We start from the raw sequence: 12,478 nt of genomic DNA on the forward strand, positions 1-12,478 counted from the left end.
TACTTGGCAGGAGGATGATTTGGGCCCAGCAGTTCAGAAGCAACTGGGTGACACAGTGAGACTCATTCTCAAAAAATGAACAAACAAAAAATGCCCCCTCTAAGAATACACCTCACTGTGTGTTCTGGAACAGGAGCCTGCTATAACTGTGGTAGAGCATGTGGAGCGGGCTTATGCCTTCCAGCAAGCAGTTCATCTGGGGCCGTTTCCACCATTACCATGTTGCTGAAGCCACATCAAAGTAGAATATGTTTTATTTTTATTTTTTTGGTACCAGTGATTGAACCCAGGAGGTGCTTAACCACTGAGCCACATCCCCATCCCTTTTTGTTTTATCTAGAGTCTTGCTGGGTTGCTTAGGGCCTCACCAAAGTTGCTGAGGCTGGACTTGAACTTGCAGTCCTCTTGCCTCAGCATCCCAAGCTGCTGGGGTTACAGGCATGCACCAAAAGGCCCAACAAGACTATATTTTAATTAACCAATTTGATTATTTCTGGTCCCATTGTAACTGATTATCTGGGAGCCCAACCATAAAGAGACTTCTTTTTTTTTTTTTTAAAGGGATTCATTTACTTTCTATTAAGGGACATGCCCAGAACATAACACCCACATTGTTCACAGTGTTCCCTCTAAAAGCAGAAAACTCCTTGTGTATATATGGCCCTGTCCTCAGATAGGTGTGACATGATGGGGGAAACAGAGGGCAGAACTTGTGTTCAGTTCTGAGCACTGAAGCTTTCTAAGGATGGACACATAGAGGACAAAACAATGCAACTGCACTCACTGATCTGGGGCTTATTCCCGTAGAGAACAGGCACTAGGCCTTGCCTGGGCAAAGAGACTTCTTTTTGATGTCTGCAATCACTTACTTCTACTGCTGGTAAATGGGGCCTGGTTTTAGTTGCTGGGTTCTGCTTACTGCTATGTTTTTCTAAAGTAAATTTTCTTTATAGTAATACATTCACATGATTTACAAGGAATTAGAACATTCTACAGAACCCAGTATGTGTACATACATGTGACTCTCCCTTACAAAACTGTAAGTGTACTATTCATCTTTTTCATACCTTACCTTTTTTACTGAACAATGTATTTTGCTGAACTCTTCATATCAACATACCTGAACCATAACCTATTTATAGATTTTTCTTTAAAAATGTACAGTTTCACACCAGACCTGGTGGTGCATGCCTATATTCCCCCCAATTCTGGAGGCTGAGGTAGGAGGATTTCAAGGTCAAGTCCAGTCTCAGCAACATAGTGAGACCCTGGCTCAAAATAAAAAATAAGCACCCCTGGGTTCTACTCCTGGTACAAAAAAAAAAAAAAAAAAAAGTTTAGTTTCCCATACTATTAATGGGACATAATTCAACTGGTTACTGTATGTCTTTTCATTTTCTTACTACAAAAAAGTTGCAATAGAAGAACACATGTCATACTCATATGGCTGTACCATAACAAGTGGAGGTGCTGTGTCAAGTGCTAATGTCCATCATTTTGACAGATAACATCATGCTGCCTTCTTTTTGGGTTATATTGATTTATATTTTTGTCAGCAAACTAGAGTACTGACATTTTCACAGCTTTGAGAATAGGATGCTGACAGTGTGGCACTGAGGATGATGTCAGAAAATGAAACCAATGATAGTGGAACAGAATCTGCACGGATTCAACTTTGTAAATCCATACTTTGCAACCCTGTAGTAAATTTTCTTAAATTTAAAATCTTGACTATAATCAATAACAACTCATGTGTTAAATTTTTTTTCAGACTGGAAAAATGTTCATTAAACTCATGAAGAAATGAAGTATGATGATTTGGGCTGTTCAAGTTTTTTTTTGGTAGCAGGGATTGAACTCAGGGGTACTTAACCACTGAACCATATCCCCAGCCCTTTTAATTTTTTTGATATATAGACAGGGTCTCACTAAATTGCTCAGGGCCTTGCTAAGTTGCTGCAGCTGGCTTGAATTCATGATCCTCCTGCCTCAGCCTCCCAAACCCCTGGGACTGTAGGCGTGGGGCCATGGTGCCTGGTAGGGCTGTCAACCCTAATGTATATTCATCAGTATTCAAAACACCCTAATACTGCATCAAAGACAGTTTAGTAATAAATATTTTTAAAATAATATCAGTACTTCTTATGCTCACATATTCCTTTGCCAAAAAAAGAGGCATAAAACCTGAGATTATTATGCTGTGAAATTGAAGATCACCTTCTCCGTTGTATTTTATTGGTCTCCGGTTGTTTTATTTATTTTAAAAAATGTTTTGCTTTAGTTGTTGATACAGTTTTCTTTATTTATTTATACATGGTGCTGAGAATCGAACCCAGTGCCTCACACATGCCAGGCAAGTGTGCTATTGCACAACTCCAGTCCTGGTCTCCAGTTGTTTTAAAAACCATTTTCTAGGACTTTGTTAAGTATCTAAGAGATCAGTTCTGTGATGTGAGTTACAATTTTTTCCCCTGCCTGTTATTTGCACTTTGTCTCTGATTAGCTTATTTTCTATTATGCATGGTTTTTGTGTTTATTATTGATATCTAAAATTCTTTTATGGCTTGAAGATTTTAGTCATAGTTAGAAATGTCCCTCCAAATGCAATATTGTTTTTATAACAATCATGATTTTATATTTTTATATTTAAATTTGTGATGTAATTGGAATTTATCTTGGTGTGAGTTGGGGGTTCAGTATCTTCCAGATGGCTTCTCATTTATTTCAATACTATAATGGTACACTTCAGCTATCCAACTTTTTAGTTTGGGAACCCCATTATACACTAAGTCTTAAAGATTAAACATCCTAAAGAACTTTTGTTTATAGATGTTGTGTTTATCAACATTTACTGTATTTGAAGTTAAAGCTGAGAAATAAAAAAAAAATATTTATTAGTTTTATTCAAAAACAGCAATAAAAATAACAGAAGCATTACATATTAACATAATTTTTTTTGGCGGGGTACTGGAGGTTGAACTCAGAGGTGCTCTACCACTGAGCTACATCCTCAACCTTAAATTTTTTTTTTTTTTAAAATTTTGAGACATTTGAGACAGGGTTCATTAAATTGCTCAGACTGGCTTCAGACTTGCATCCTCCTGCCTCTGCCTGCTGAGTTGCTGAGATTAAGGCCATGCACATGGTGCCTAGCTATGAGTAACATTATTTTAAAAAAATTTAATTACATTCCAAAACACATTTCCAGTGAGAAAAACCTGCATTGTGTTGCCCCTCTATGACTCTGAGAGGTCTGACTTAAGGAACACCTGGGCTCTTACATTTATGTATGTGCTCTTCCTGACAGTTCCACTTGTGTCCTCTACAGGCCCATGTGTTGAAGGCTGCTCCCCAGAGTGGCATTACTGGGAGGTAGGGCCTAGAGGGAGGTTTTTGGGTTTGGGGCTGGGCTGACCTTCCTCCCTGACCCCTTCCTCCTCCTCTGACTTTCTGGCCAGGAGGTGTGCAGCTTGGTTCCACCATAGCTTTCACTATGATGTGCTGCCTCACCACAGGCCCAAGGCAATAAGGCCCACTGATCAGAAGCTCCAAAACTGCTAGTTCTCTCCTGTAGAAGCATTGCACCTACCTTTTGAAGTCCCTTTTTGGGGGCATTGCCCCAGGAGCTGCAGGAGGAAGTGCTTTCTTGGGAAGCAGCATTGTTCCACAGGTCCCCTTCCTCGTCCTCCCACTGGTTGGGGCCCAGGTTCACTTCATCCCCACCACTGCCCCAGCCTTCTTGCATAGGTTTGGAAGCTGGAAGGAGAGCAAACAGGAAATATCAAATTCCCTCCCTAAGGCATGTGGAGTTTTGCTCTAATGAAATCCGGGGAAAAGTGGGTACAGTATGATCCACCTTCTCACACTTCCTTTCCCTGGTACCTAAGAAGGGCCTTTCTCCTCCCATCATGGATGACGCAGATACACTTGTGTTTCCTCCTCTGCACTCCAGGTACCTGCAGTCCATGCTGTTCCAAACTTCCTTAACCAACTACACTACCACTGTGAAACAGTGTGAAAGGAACCCTGCAGCCCTAAGGAGTGGGTGGCAATGTCTGTACTCTGTGAAAAGGCTGCTCTGAATGAGGCTTCCTGAAAGTGTCTTTGCCCCCACATGGCTCTGCTGTCACTTGATCTAAGCCAGTGGGCAATATGCCACGTGGCCAGTACTTCTCAATCCTCACCACAGTGGCAGTCAGTGGGGATCACATGGGAGGCTGCTGGCCTAGGGTGTCTATCTGTATTTCTGACAAGCTCCCCAGGAGATGCCCACAGCTCCAGCACAGAAGCCTAGCGCTGGGGAAGAAGCTCAATATTTCAGAATGTTACTTTTTCCTCTTTTTAAAAATAGAAAGTGATTTTTGGTGTCAAAGCATCCCCATTTTCTAGTTCTTGGAAGAACTAAAAAAGGCCAAACTAGGTGACTGTGGATACCCAAAGTATTTAAGATGATGAAAATTTGACATCTACGAGGTAGACAGGCACATAACTTGACCTCATGGACAAGTTCTAAAAACAAAATACACTGCTTCAAAATGGCATGTGAATTTAAACACCCAGAAGTTCCCTTATCCTTTAGCTTTGTAACCAAAAGCAACAGAAATGGACTAAATACTTCTAGCACAACTGGTGGATATCTGGAACATACCATCCACTGTCAACAAAACACAAAATCAAATGGAGTTATATTTTAAGATCTAGGACATCTAACGACATACAAAGAAAATAACATGCTTTCTGCAGCCATGTAAACAATTTCCCCCCTGGTATTGAGGACGGAACCAGGGGTGCTGTACTACTGAGCTATGTCTCCTGCCCTTTTTCATTTTGAGACACAATTCAAGTTGAGGCGGGCCTCAAACTTGAGATCTTCTTGCTTTAGCCTCCCAAGCACCATTGTGCTGGCCTGAACAATTAATTTTCACATCAGACTTAAATCAGTCATCTTATACTTAGGAAACCCCGGGCCTCACCCATGCCGGGCAAGCGCTCTACCTCTGAGCCATACCCCAGTCCCATCTTTTTTCAAGTTGTTTTAAGTATGAACAGGAAGACCCAAAGTGAAATTCTGTTTATAAGATGAAAATAAGGCAAGAAGTTTCAGACCACTATGAATATGTGTTTTTAAGACTCATGTCAAGAAAAAAAAAACGTCTGCTCTATTTGTCTTCTTTGATGAATAAGTTTAATCAGCAGGCACAAATACTGCAAAGGAAGAGTGAGAACTGCAGTTGGAGCCCTCACTGAAATGCTGGGGAACAGAAGTATTTCAGATCATTTTTGGATTTGAATTATTTACATGTACATAAATGAGACATGGGGACAGGACTCATGTCTAGACTCAAAATTCGTTTGTTTCATATACACCTTATTCATACAACCTGTAGGTGACTCTAGTAGCTCAGTGTTCCCATCCACCTATGCATGTGGCCTGCAGGTGACTTATTTATTTTCTATGCACCTGTGGAACCTAGCATGTGGCCACGTTGAGGCTCAAGGATTTTCAAGTTTTAGAACACTTTCAGTTTTCAGATTGAGGGTGCTCAACATGCAGTATATGTTTAGTATGTTTGATTGCTTTAATTTTTTTGTATTTACTTTATTTTTAAAAATTTTTTTATAGCTGTAGATGGACAGAATGCTTTTGTTTTATTTATTTTTTTTAATGTGGTGCTGAGGATTGAACCCAGTGCCTCACGCATGCTAGGCAAGTGCTCTGACATTGAGCCATAACAGCAGCCCCTATATTTATTTTTAAAAGGAGGAAAGGATGGGACTTCTGTTAAAAATTCATTTATGTTCATGTGTTAGATGTGGTAAATATTTCTTTATAGTCTTGGTTAAAGTTAGTCTTAAATATATTGAGGTATACTGTCTCTTAATACTTTAATTTTTAAAATTCAGTTTGGTCTGGGGCTAAGTGGTAGTATGTGTGTGCAGCATGTGCAAGGCCCAAGGTTCAATCCCAAGCACCAAAAAATAAATGAACAAGTGTGACAGCTTAAAAAAGGAAAGTGTTTTCAAATCCAATGAAAAGCATCTGTCTACATAGAACGCTTAGAACCATTTCTACATCCCTAGATCAGGGCACGCAGAGTGCTTGGCTCACCTGGCTTGCACAGGGCTGGGGTGGCAGTGGGAGCACTGGCTCTTCCGAATGTCCCCGTTGACTCAGCAGGGTGATCTCCCCACCCGCTGCCACTGCTGGGTGGCTTCCCCCATGCGGCTGTGCCGTTGTCCACCAGGGTGGAAGGCGGGGATGGCTCCCCCCATGAGTTTTCAGCCTTTGTGTGAGCACTGGGCATTTCTCCCCAGCCTGAGGAAACTGAAAAGGGTGCCAGAGAGGACATAAAAGGAGTGAAACAGAAAGAAAAAGTAAAACTGCCATCCAGTTTCCAAAATCAACTCAATGCTCATGATTCTGCACCTGCCACAGTTCATGTCACACTGCTGACAGCTCCGACCAGTTGTAATTTTCACAGAGTAGGTTATCTCAGCAAGAGAGATGATCAGATTCCAAATAGTAATTGAAGACCAGAAAACAATACCAGACTTTGCATGCAAGAGAAAGCTTAGGGTATAAAATAAAGACAGTTAAAGCAAATTTTAAATGATTTGGTCTCAATGGGAGTATTACTATCTCAATGATAAAATTTATTAATTTTCTTACTAAAGGCAAAAGGAATCAGTTCCCTTGATATTCATTATTCTGATAACATGCAATAAAACTGAGAACAAAAGGACATGCAATCTACAAATCATTTTAAATTACAAGCTCTAGGATGAGCAATAGATTATGCAAATTGTTACCAATAACATGGAAGCCATTCCTGATTACCGGCAACTGCTAACAGTAATGTTGCCTATAATTATACAGAAAATAATGCATATTGGGGAAAAGTTTTACAAATTGCAGGAACAGAATTAAATCAAGAAAATTAACGTAGCTGATAAAAATTATGGATGCTCTGGGAAACTAAAAAATGTGGGCATTGCTAAAGACCAATCAGCTATAAATATACTGATTCACTGTTAACTAAATGGAAAATTCACCTAGAATTTGTCAATCTTATATTTCCAACTCTTTAAAAGGCCAACATTACAAATAAGATTTTTTTCCCCCTTTTTGTACCAGGGAACGAACCCAGGGGTGCTTAACCACAGAGCCACGTCTCCAGCCCTTTTTAATATTTTATTTAGAGACAGGGTCTCCCTGAGTTGCTTAGGGCCTTGCTAAATTGCTGAGGCTGGCTTTGAATTTGAGATCCTCTAGCCTCAGCCTCCTGAGCCACAGGGATTACAGGAGTGCACACCATCTGGCCAAATAACTTAAACAAGTAAAAACTAATAAATATTGGGCTGGAGTCGTGGCTCAGTGGTAAAGAGCTCGCCTACCACATGTGAGGCACTGGGTTCGATCCTTAGCACCACATAAAAATAAATAAATAAATAAACAAACAAATAATGTCTACCTATAACTAAAAAAAAAAAAAAAAAAAAAAAAAAAAAAACCTTAATAAATATTGGGAGTATGGTAATTATAGCCAACTGGTTTTTATGGAATGTTTTTAATTTCTGTTAAAAGCAGCAGCAAAGTCTACAGAGTATTTTTATGTAGAAGGTAAATGATTTATAAGCTTCATGTAGCCAAATGTTAGACATAAATATAAAAGCACTTGTGTACTCAAAAATCAAGAATACATTTTTTTTCTATCTTGATACACACACAATGCAAACCTACATGCACTTCAGGGTGAGCACAACATCACCATCCAAGGTTCTAGGAAGTGCTATGCAGTGAGATGTAACAGACAATTTTGGTGCAAACCAAGTATTTTCAGAAGACAAAAACCAATTATAAACAATAATTTATATTATTTAATATAAATATTAATATATTTATATTGTAATATTAAAATACACATAATCTCCATTGTTCAGTGTTTACTGCTAGAGTAAATTTGCTATCCTTTTTGTTAATAATGTACAGGGAGTATTTTAAACTTGGGTTGATGAGGCAGAACAAATTTTTACTTACATTTAAGATATAGTTGTTAAAATTTTAAAAGTGATCCTCTTGGGCTGGGACGTGGCTCAGTGGTAGAGCATGAAAACATGTGCTTGGCACACAGTTCCTGGCTTACATCCCCAGCCCGAAAAACAGAAAAAAAAAAAAAAAAATTCCTTCAAATAACTACCATTTTTTGCAAAATATTTCTATACTGTGACCTCTGGGATCACTGCTTCTGATTTCAGTTTCTTTGATCAAACAAATAGTTGGGAATAATAAAGTACCAAAACACCACAAGGATATGTAGTTTTCATTTCATATTTGAATATTTCTTCCACCTTTTCTGCAGTACTAGGGATGGAACAGAGGGCCTCCTGCACATCAGGCAAGCATACTACTACTGGCCCCAAACAGCGATTTTTGCCTTTCATCAGATTGGAGGGAATGAAATGCCCCAGCAGTCAGCACCAGGAAGCTGGGGCAGACATGAACTCAGAAAAGGCACAGGGCAAGAGCTGCTCTTCCTCTCCTTCAGAATCCCACTGTGAATACGACAGTCCTGTCAGTGGCCTGCACTCTCTCTTCTATGAAAGCAGAAATCAGTTCTAGCTTATTCCATGGACCCAACTTATGTAGTTTCCTGAGTGTGACAGGGAATCCTTCTTGAGAAGAGGTTTAGTTAAAAAGCGGCCAGTCATAATTAAGTGAAAGAAAAACAAAGGACTAAAAATTTAACTGACTAGCATTTACTGAACGCTTGTGATGTACCTGGCAGTTTTAGGTACTGACTGAAGCATTAACAAAGCCTCTTCCTCTGTGAACTTCATGTAAATGTGCTGCAGCACTGGATGGCGACTGACGGAGGCACATTTCCTATCTGAAACCAAGATGGCATTGCTGCTCTCAGCTGGGAATTCCTTTTACACAAAGGCCAGTCAGGTGCAAAGCATCCTCCTTTTCCAAATGCTTTGTCCTGTAGGCATTTGATGTTTCTGTTTCATATCAATGGATGCTCTTTGAGAGCCCATTAGAGGGGACACTATTAGAGTCACAGGGGTCCTGCTGAAAAGCCAGTCCCTCTGGGGCACCATGTCGCACAGGCATTAGGAACAGAGACTGTCTAAGTCTTGATTTTAGCACACCAATACAGGTTTCAAATTATCCTTTCTTGTTAGCACTTGGGAGGCTGCATTGTTTTCAACTGTCTTAGTCATCTATTTTGAATTGAAGGTACATACAGCTAGAGCGTTTGTGTAAGTGGTTCATGCGCTGCATACCTTGATACGCATCCCTCCTACCTTTGTAGCAGGACTACCCACTTACCAAGCCCCCCAAAGCACAGGAAACCAAAAAACAACCCAGTGCAATCCCCTCATCCCAAACAACCCACATCCACAAAAAGCATAGATCACGCAAATCACTGCATGTTGCTTAAAATGGAATTACTTCTGCCTGCTAAGGTCACTAGAAACGGTTCCTGGATTTGTGGTGTGAAAACAGTTGAGCTGTAAGAATATATTGCTAAATATACTGCTAAATATACTGTTTAGGTGACACTAGTTTTGGGTACCATTTTTACATCAAAGAACAATAACCAAACTTTCTAGGACAGGAGCTCTTAAGCAAGGGAGTTGTTCTCTAGCATCTGTTACTGGTGAGACATATAACTAGGGAGAAGCTCCCCTAAATTCTATTTTCCCAGGTTTTAGTTTATCAAATTGAAGTCATGCCTCTATTTTTTTTGGTACCAGGGATTGAACTCAGGGGCACTTGACCACTGAGCCACATCCCCACTCCTATTTTATATTTTACCTAGTGATAGGGTCTCACTGAATTGCTTAGTGCCTTGCCATTGCTGAGGCTGGCTTTGAATTGACGATCCTCCTGCCTCAGCCTACCCAGCCCCTGGGATTATAGGTGTGTGCCACCATGCTTGGCCTAATATTTTGTAATATAATTTTAAAACATCTGTGTTACGCTGGGTATTGTGGCACATACCTGTAATCCCAGCAATGTGGGAGACTGAGGAAGGAGGATTACAAATTTGAGGCCAGTCTTCAGCAACTCATCGAGACCCTCTCAAAATAAGACCAACATTCATAATACTTTCCCTCTGGTTTTCTGACTGACATATGGAACTAATACTTTATTCCTATCCAGTATTGAAGACAGGTAAAATTCCATGACCCCACTGGGCTGCTGGCTTAACTTGGGTGGCGTTTACACTGGATTCCACATTTGACCTTGGGGAGACTATAGTGTTTTCTCTTCTCCACACCAATCCCTTTCAAATTATCTGTGCATTTTTGGGGAAGCCTGATAGAGTTCAGGGATGAAAGAAATCATCTCTGAGGGTTCTCCTTGTATCCCCATTAGATTCAGAGTTACCTGTGAGGTAACTGTGCTAAACAGTTATAGCACAGTTACTGTTCTGTATGTCTGCAAGTTGATTTTTAAGTGTCCCAGAATATTTATTTCTAAATGTACTGGGTAATCACACTGCTAAGTAGTTTTGGGATCTTTTTTTAATTCCCTCAGAAACATAAGTAAAATGCTGTGTTTGTATTTTCTTGCTCTTGTCACTTCCCCACCAGTGACTGAAATGGCCTGCTTCTATGATGCGTCACAACTTCAGGTCCTGTTTTGCTCAGGTCAGACTAAGCCATTGGGGTGATGTCACCAGGAGGAGTGCCCCATGGGCCAGGGGATACAACTTGGTGTTCTGCATCAGTGGGCCTTGCGAGCCCTCCTTAGGTGGCTTATAGTCTCCAATAAAAAGACAGGCACAGGAAAATTTCTGTAGATTGTTAACTATTGTTCTACCTCCAGAATAGTGTTGAGCCAGATCTCAGCAATCCATTTATCCAAGGTATACTGCATTTCTTAACATGATATCAGTTTTTCTCAGGTTCGTAGATAACTAATTAATATCAACACAAGCAAAAGAAAAAGATGATTGACATATCATTTGCTCCTATAAAAATGGATATGCAAAATGTTATTGAGAAACCATATTTTGTAAGATGAGGGTGCAATACCCATAAGTGATAATGATCGACATTTAAAAAGTAACTTAAACCCAGAAATATAAAAGGCAATTACAGGCAGCTGGGGTGTAGTTCAGTGCTAGAGCATTTGCCTCCCATGTGTGAGGCACTGGGTTCGATCCTTAGCACCACATAAAAGTAAATAAACAAAATAAAGATATTGCGTCCATGTATAACTAAGAAATATTTTTAAAAAGGCAATTACATGAAATTAGCACAGGAAAAATTGCAGAATGCTTATAAAACACCAAATTTATAAACAACAGAAACTTCATTAGGCAGACAAGTGGGAGGCTTTGTCAGGAAGGGGGATCCCAGTGGAGTTATGGATAGGTACAGCTCTAGTCTGTGGCTAACAGGTACCTAGTGGACACATGTGCACGGTGTCGTCACTGGGCAGGAACTGGTGTGAAACTGTGCCTGTTACTTGAACAGGCAGGCAGAAGAATACTGCAGAGTGACAGGCTTTGAGCACTTGAAATCCCCCGGAGTGGCAAATGTGGCTCTCACTGAAAAAAATGGATTGGCTCAGGTCTGAGGCTTGAATACTTGAATACCCCAGGTAATGTGGAGCAATGATACATAAATGCTGCTACTTTGCACTTGTGGTAGAAAAAGAGATTAATCTTATAAGTAAGAAAAATTTCTAAGTAACTCTCTTCTGTGTGTTTGTGTAATACACCGACCTTGACAGTTTTTGTACAAGGTCTTACCAAAAAAAAAAAAAAAAAAAATCTGTCAATTCTTTGTCTCTGTTATATGGTAAAACATTTTAAATTCACAGTTGCTTATACAATACTGCTTCATGCATAGGGCTCAGGAGTGGGCAGGAGAAGGAACACAGACACAGCTACTGTGCTGGGATAAAGTGAGTCATGGGAGTTTTCTCCTTACATTGTGAAACTACATTGTGTAATTTCTTAACAAATGTTAAGTATTTTTCATATAAAAGAATGATCTTGGTCCTTCTAACTAAAAAAGAATACCTTTATCAGGGTAAAGTTCACGTTCCTTGTCTATTAAAAACCAGTTAAAAGTGTTTTCTAAAATGATTTATGGAAGGGAACAATTGCCGTCATGTGCTATGTGGTTCCCAGCTCTGCAGGGTGTCATGGTGTGATGTTTCAGAGCAGTCTGCAGGCCGATATGCAGATTACACATGGGACTTTACCACCAGGCACACAGGTGTTGCTGTAAGCTGTGAACCCCTAGGTCTTGGCTGTAAAAGGAGATGGCACATGAAGACGTTCCTGGCACAAGGTCACAAGGTACCAGGCCACCTGAGAGTGCAGCTGTGGGACAGGCCATGGTGGTGGCAAGGGATGGTGATAGCATTTTAAAAGGCTGATTTTTCTTAGCGGACTTTCAAGCTGAATTAAATTTGGTATTACTGGCTTCTCTCACTATACTATACCACGTC

General features: G+C 40.1%; 1 protein-coding gene across 9 annotated transcripts in view; it reads right to left on the reverse strand.

Moving 5' to 3' along the window:
- The window catches only part of Tnrc6c (trinucleotide repeat containing adaptor 6C), a 121,608-nt gene that overhangs the window by 26,129 nt on the left and 83,001 nt on the right, over window positions 1-12,478 (reverse strand). For all 9 annotated transcript variants that reach the window (XM_076871112.2, XM_076871111.2, XM_076871107.2 and 6 more), the window contains 2 exons: window positions 6,110-6,325; window positions 3,590-3,756 (listed from right to left, as the gene is read on the reverse strand). In XM_076871112.2, coding sequence (XP_076727227.1) covers window positions 3,590-3,756; window positions 6,110-6,325 — 383 coding nt within the window. The remainder of the gene's footprint in view (window positions 1-3,589; window positions 3,757-6,109; window positions 6,326-12,478) is intronic.

Source organism: Callospermophilus lateralis, chromosome 11, assembly GCF_048772815.1.
Source record: "Callospermophilus lateralis isolate mCalLat2 chromosome 11, mCalLat2.hap1, whole genome shotgun sequence".
NCBI lineage: Eukaryota > Metazoa > Chordata > Mammalia > Rodentia > Sciuridae > Callospermophilus > Callospermophilus lateralis.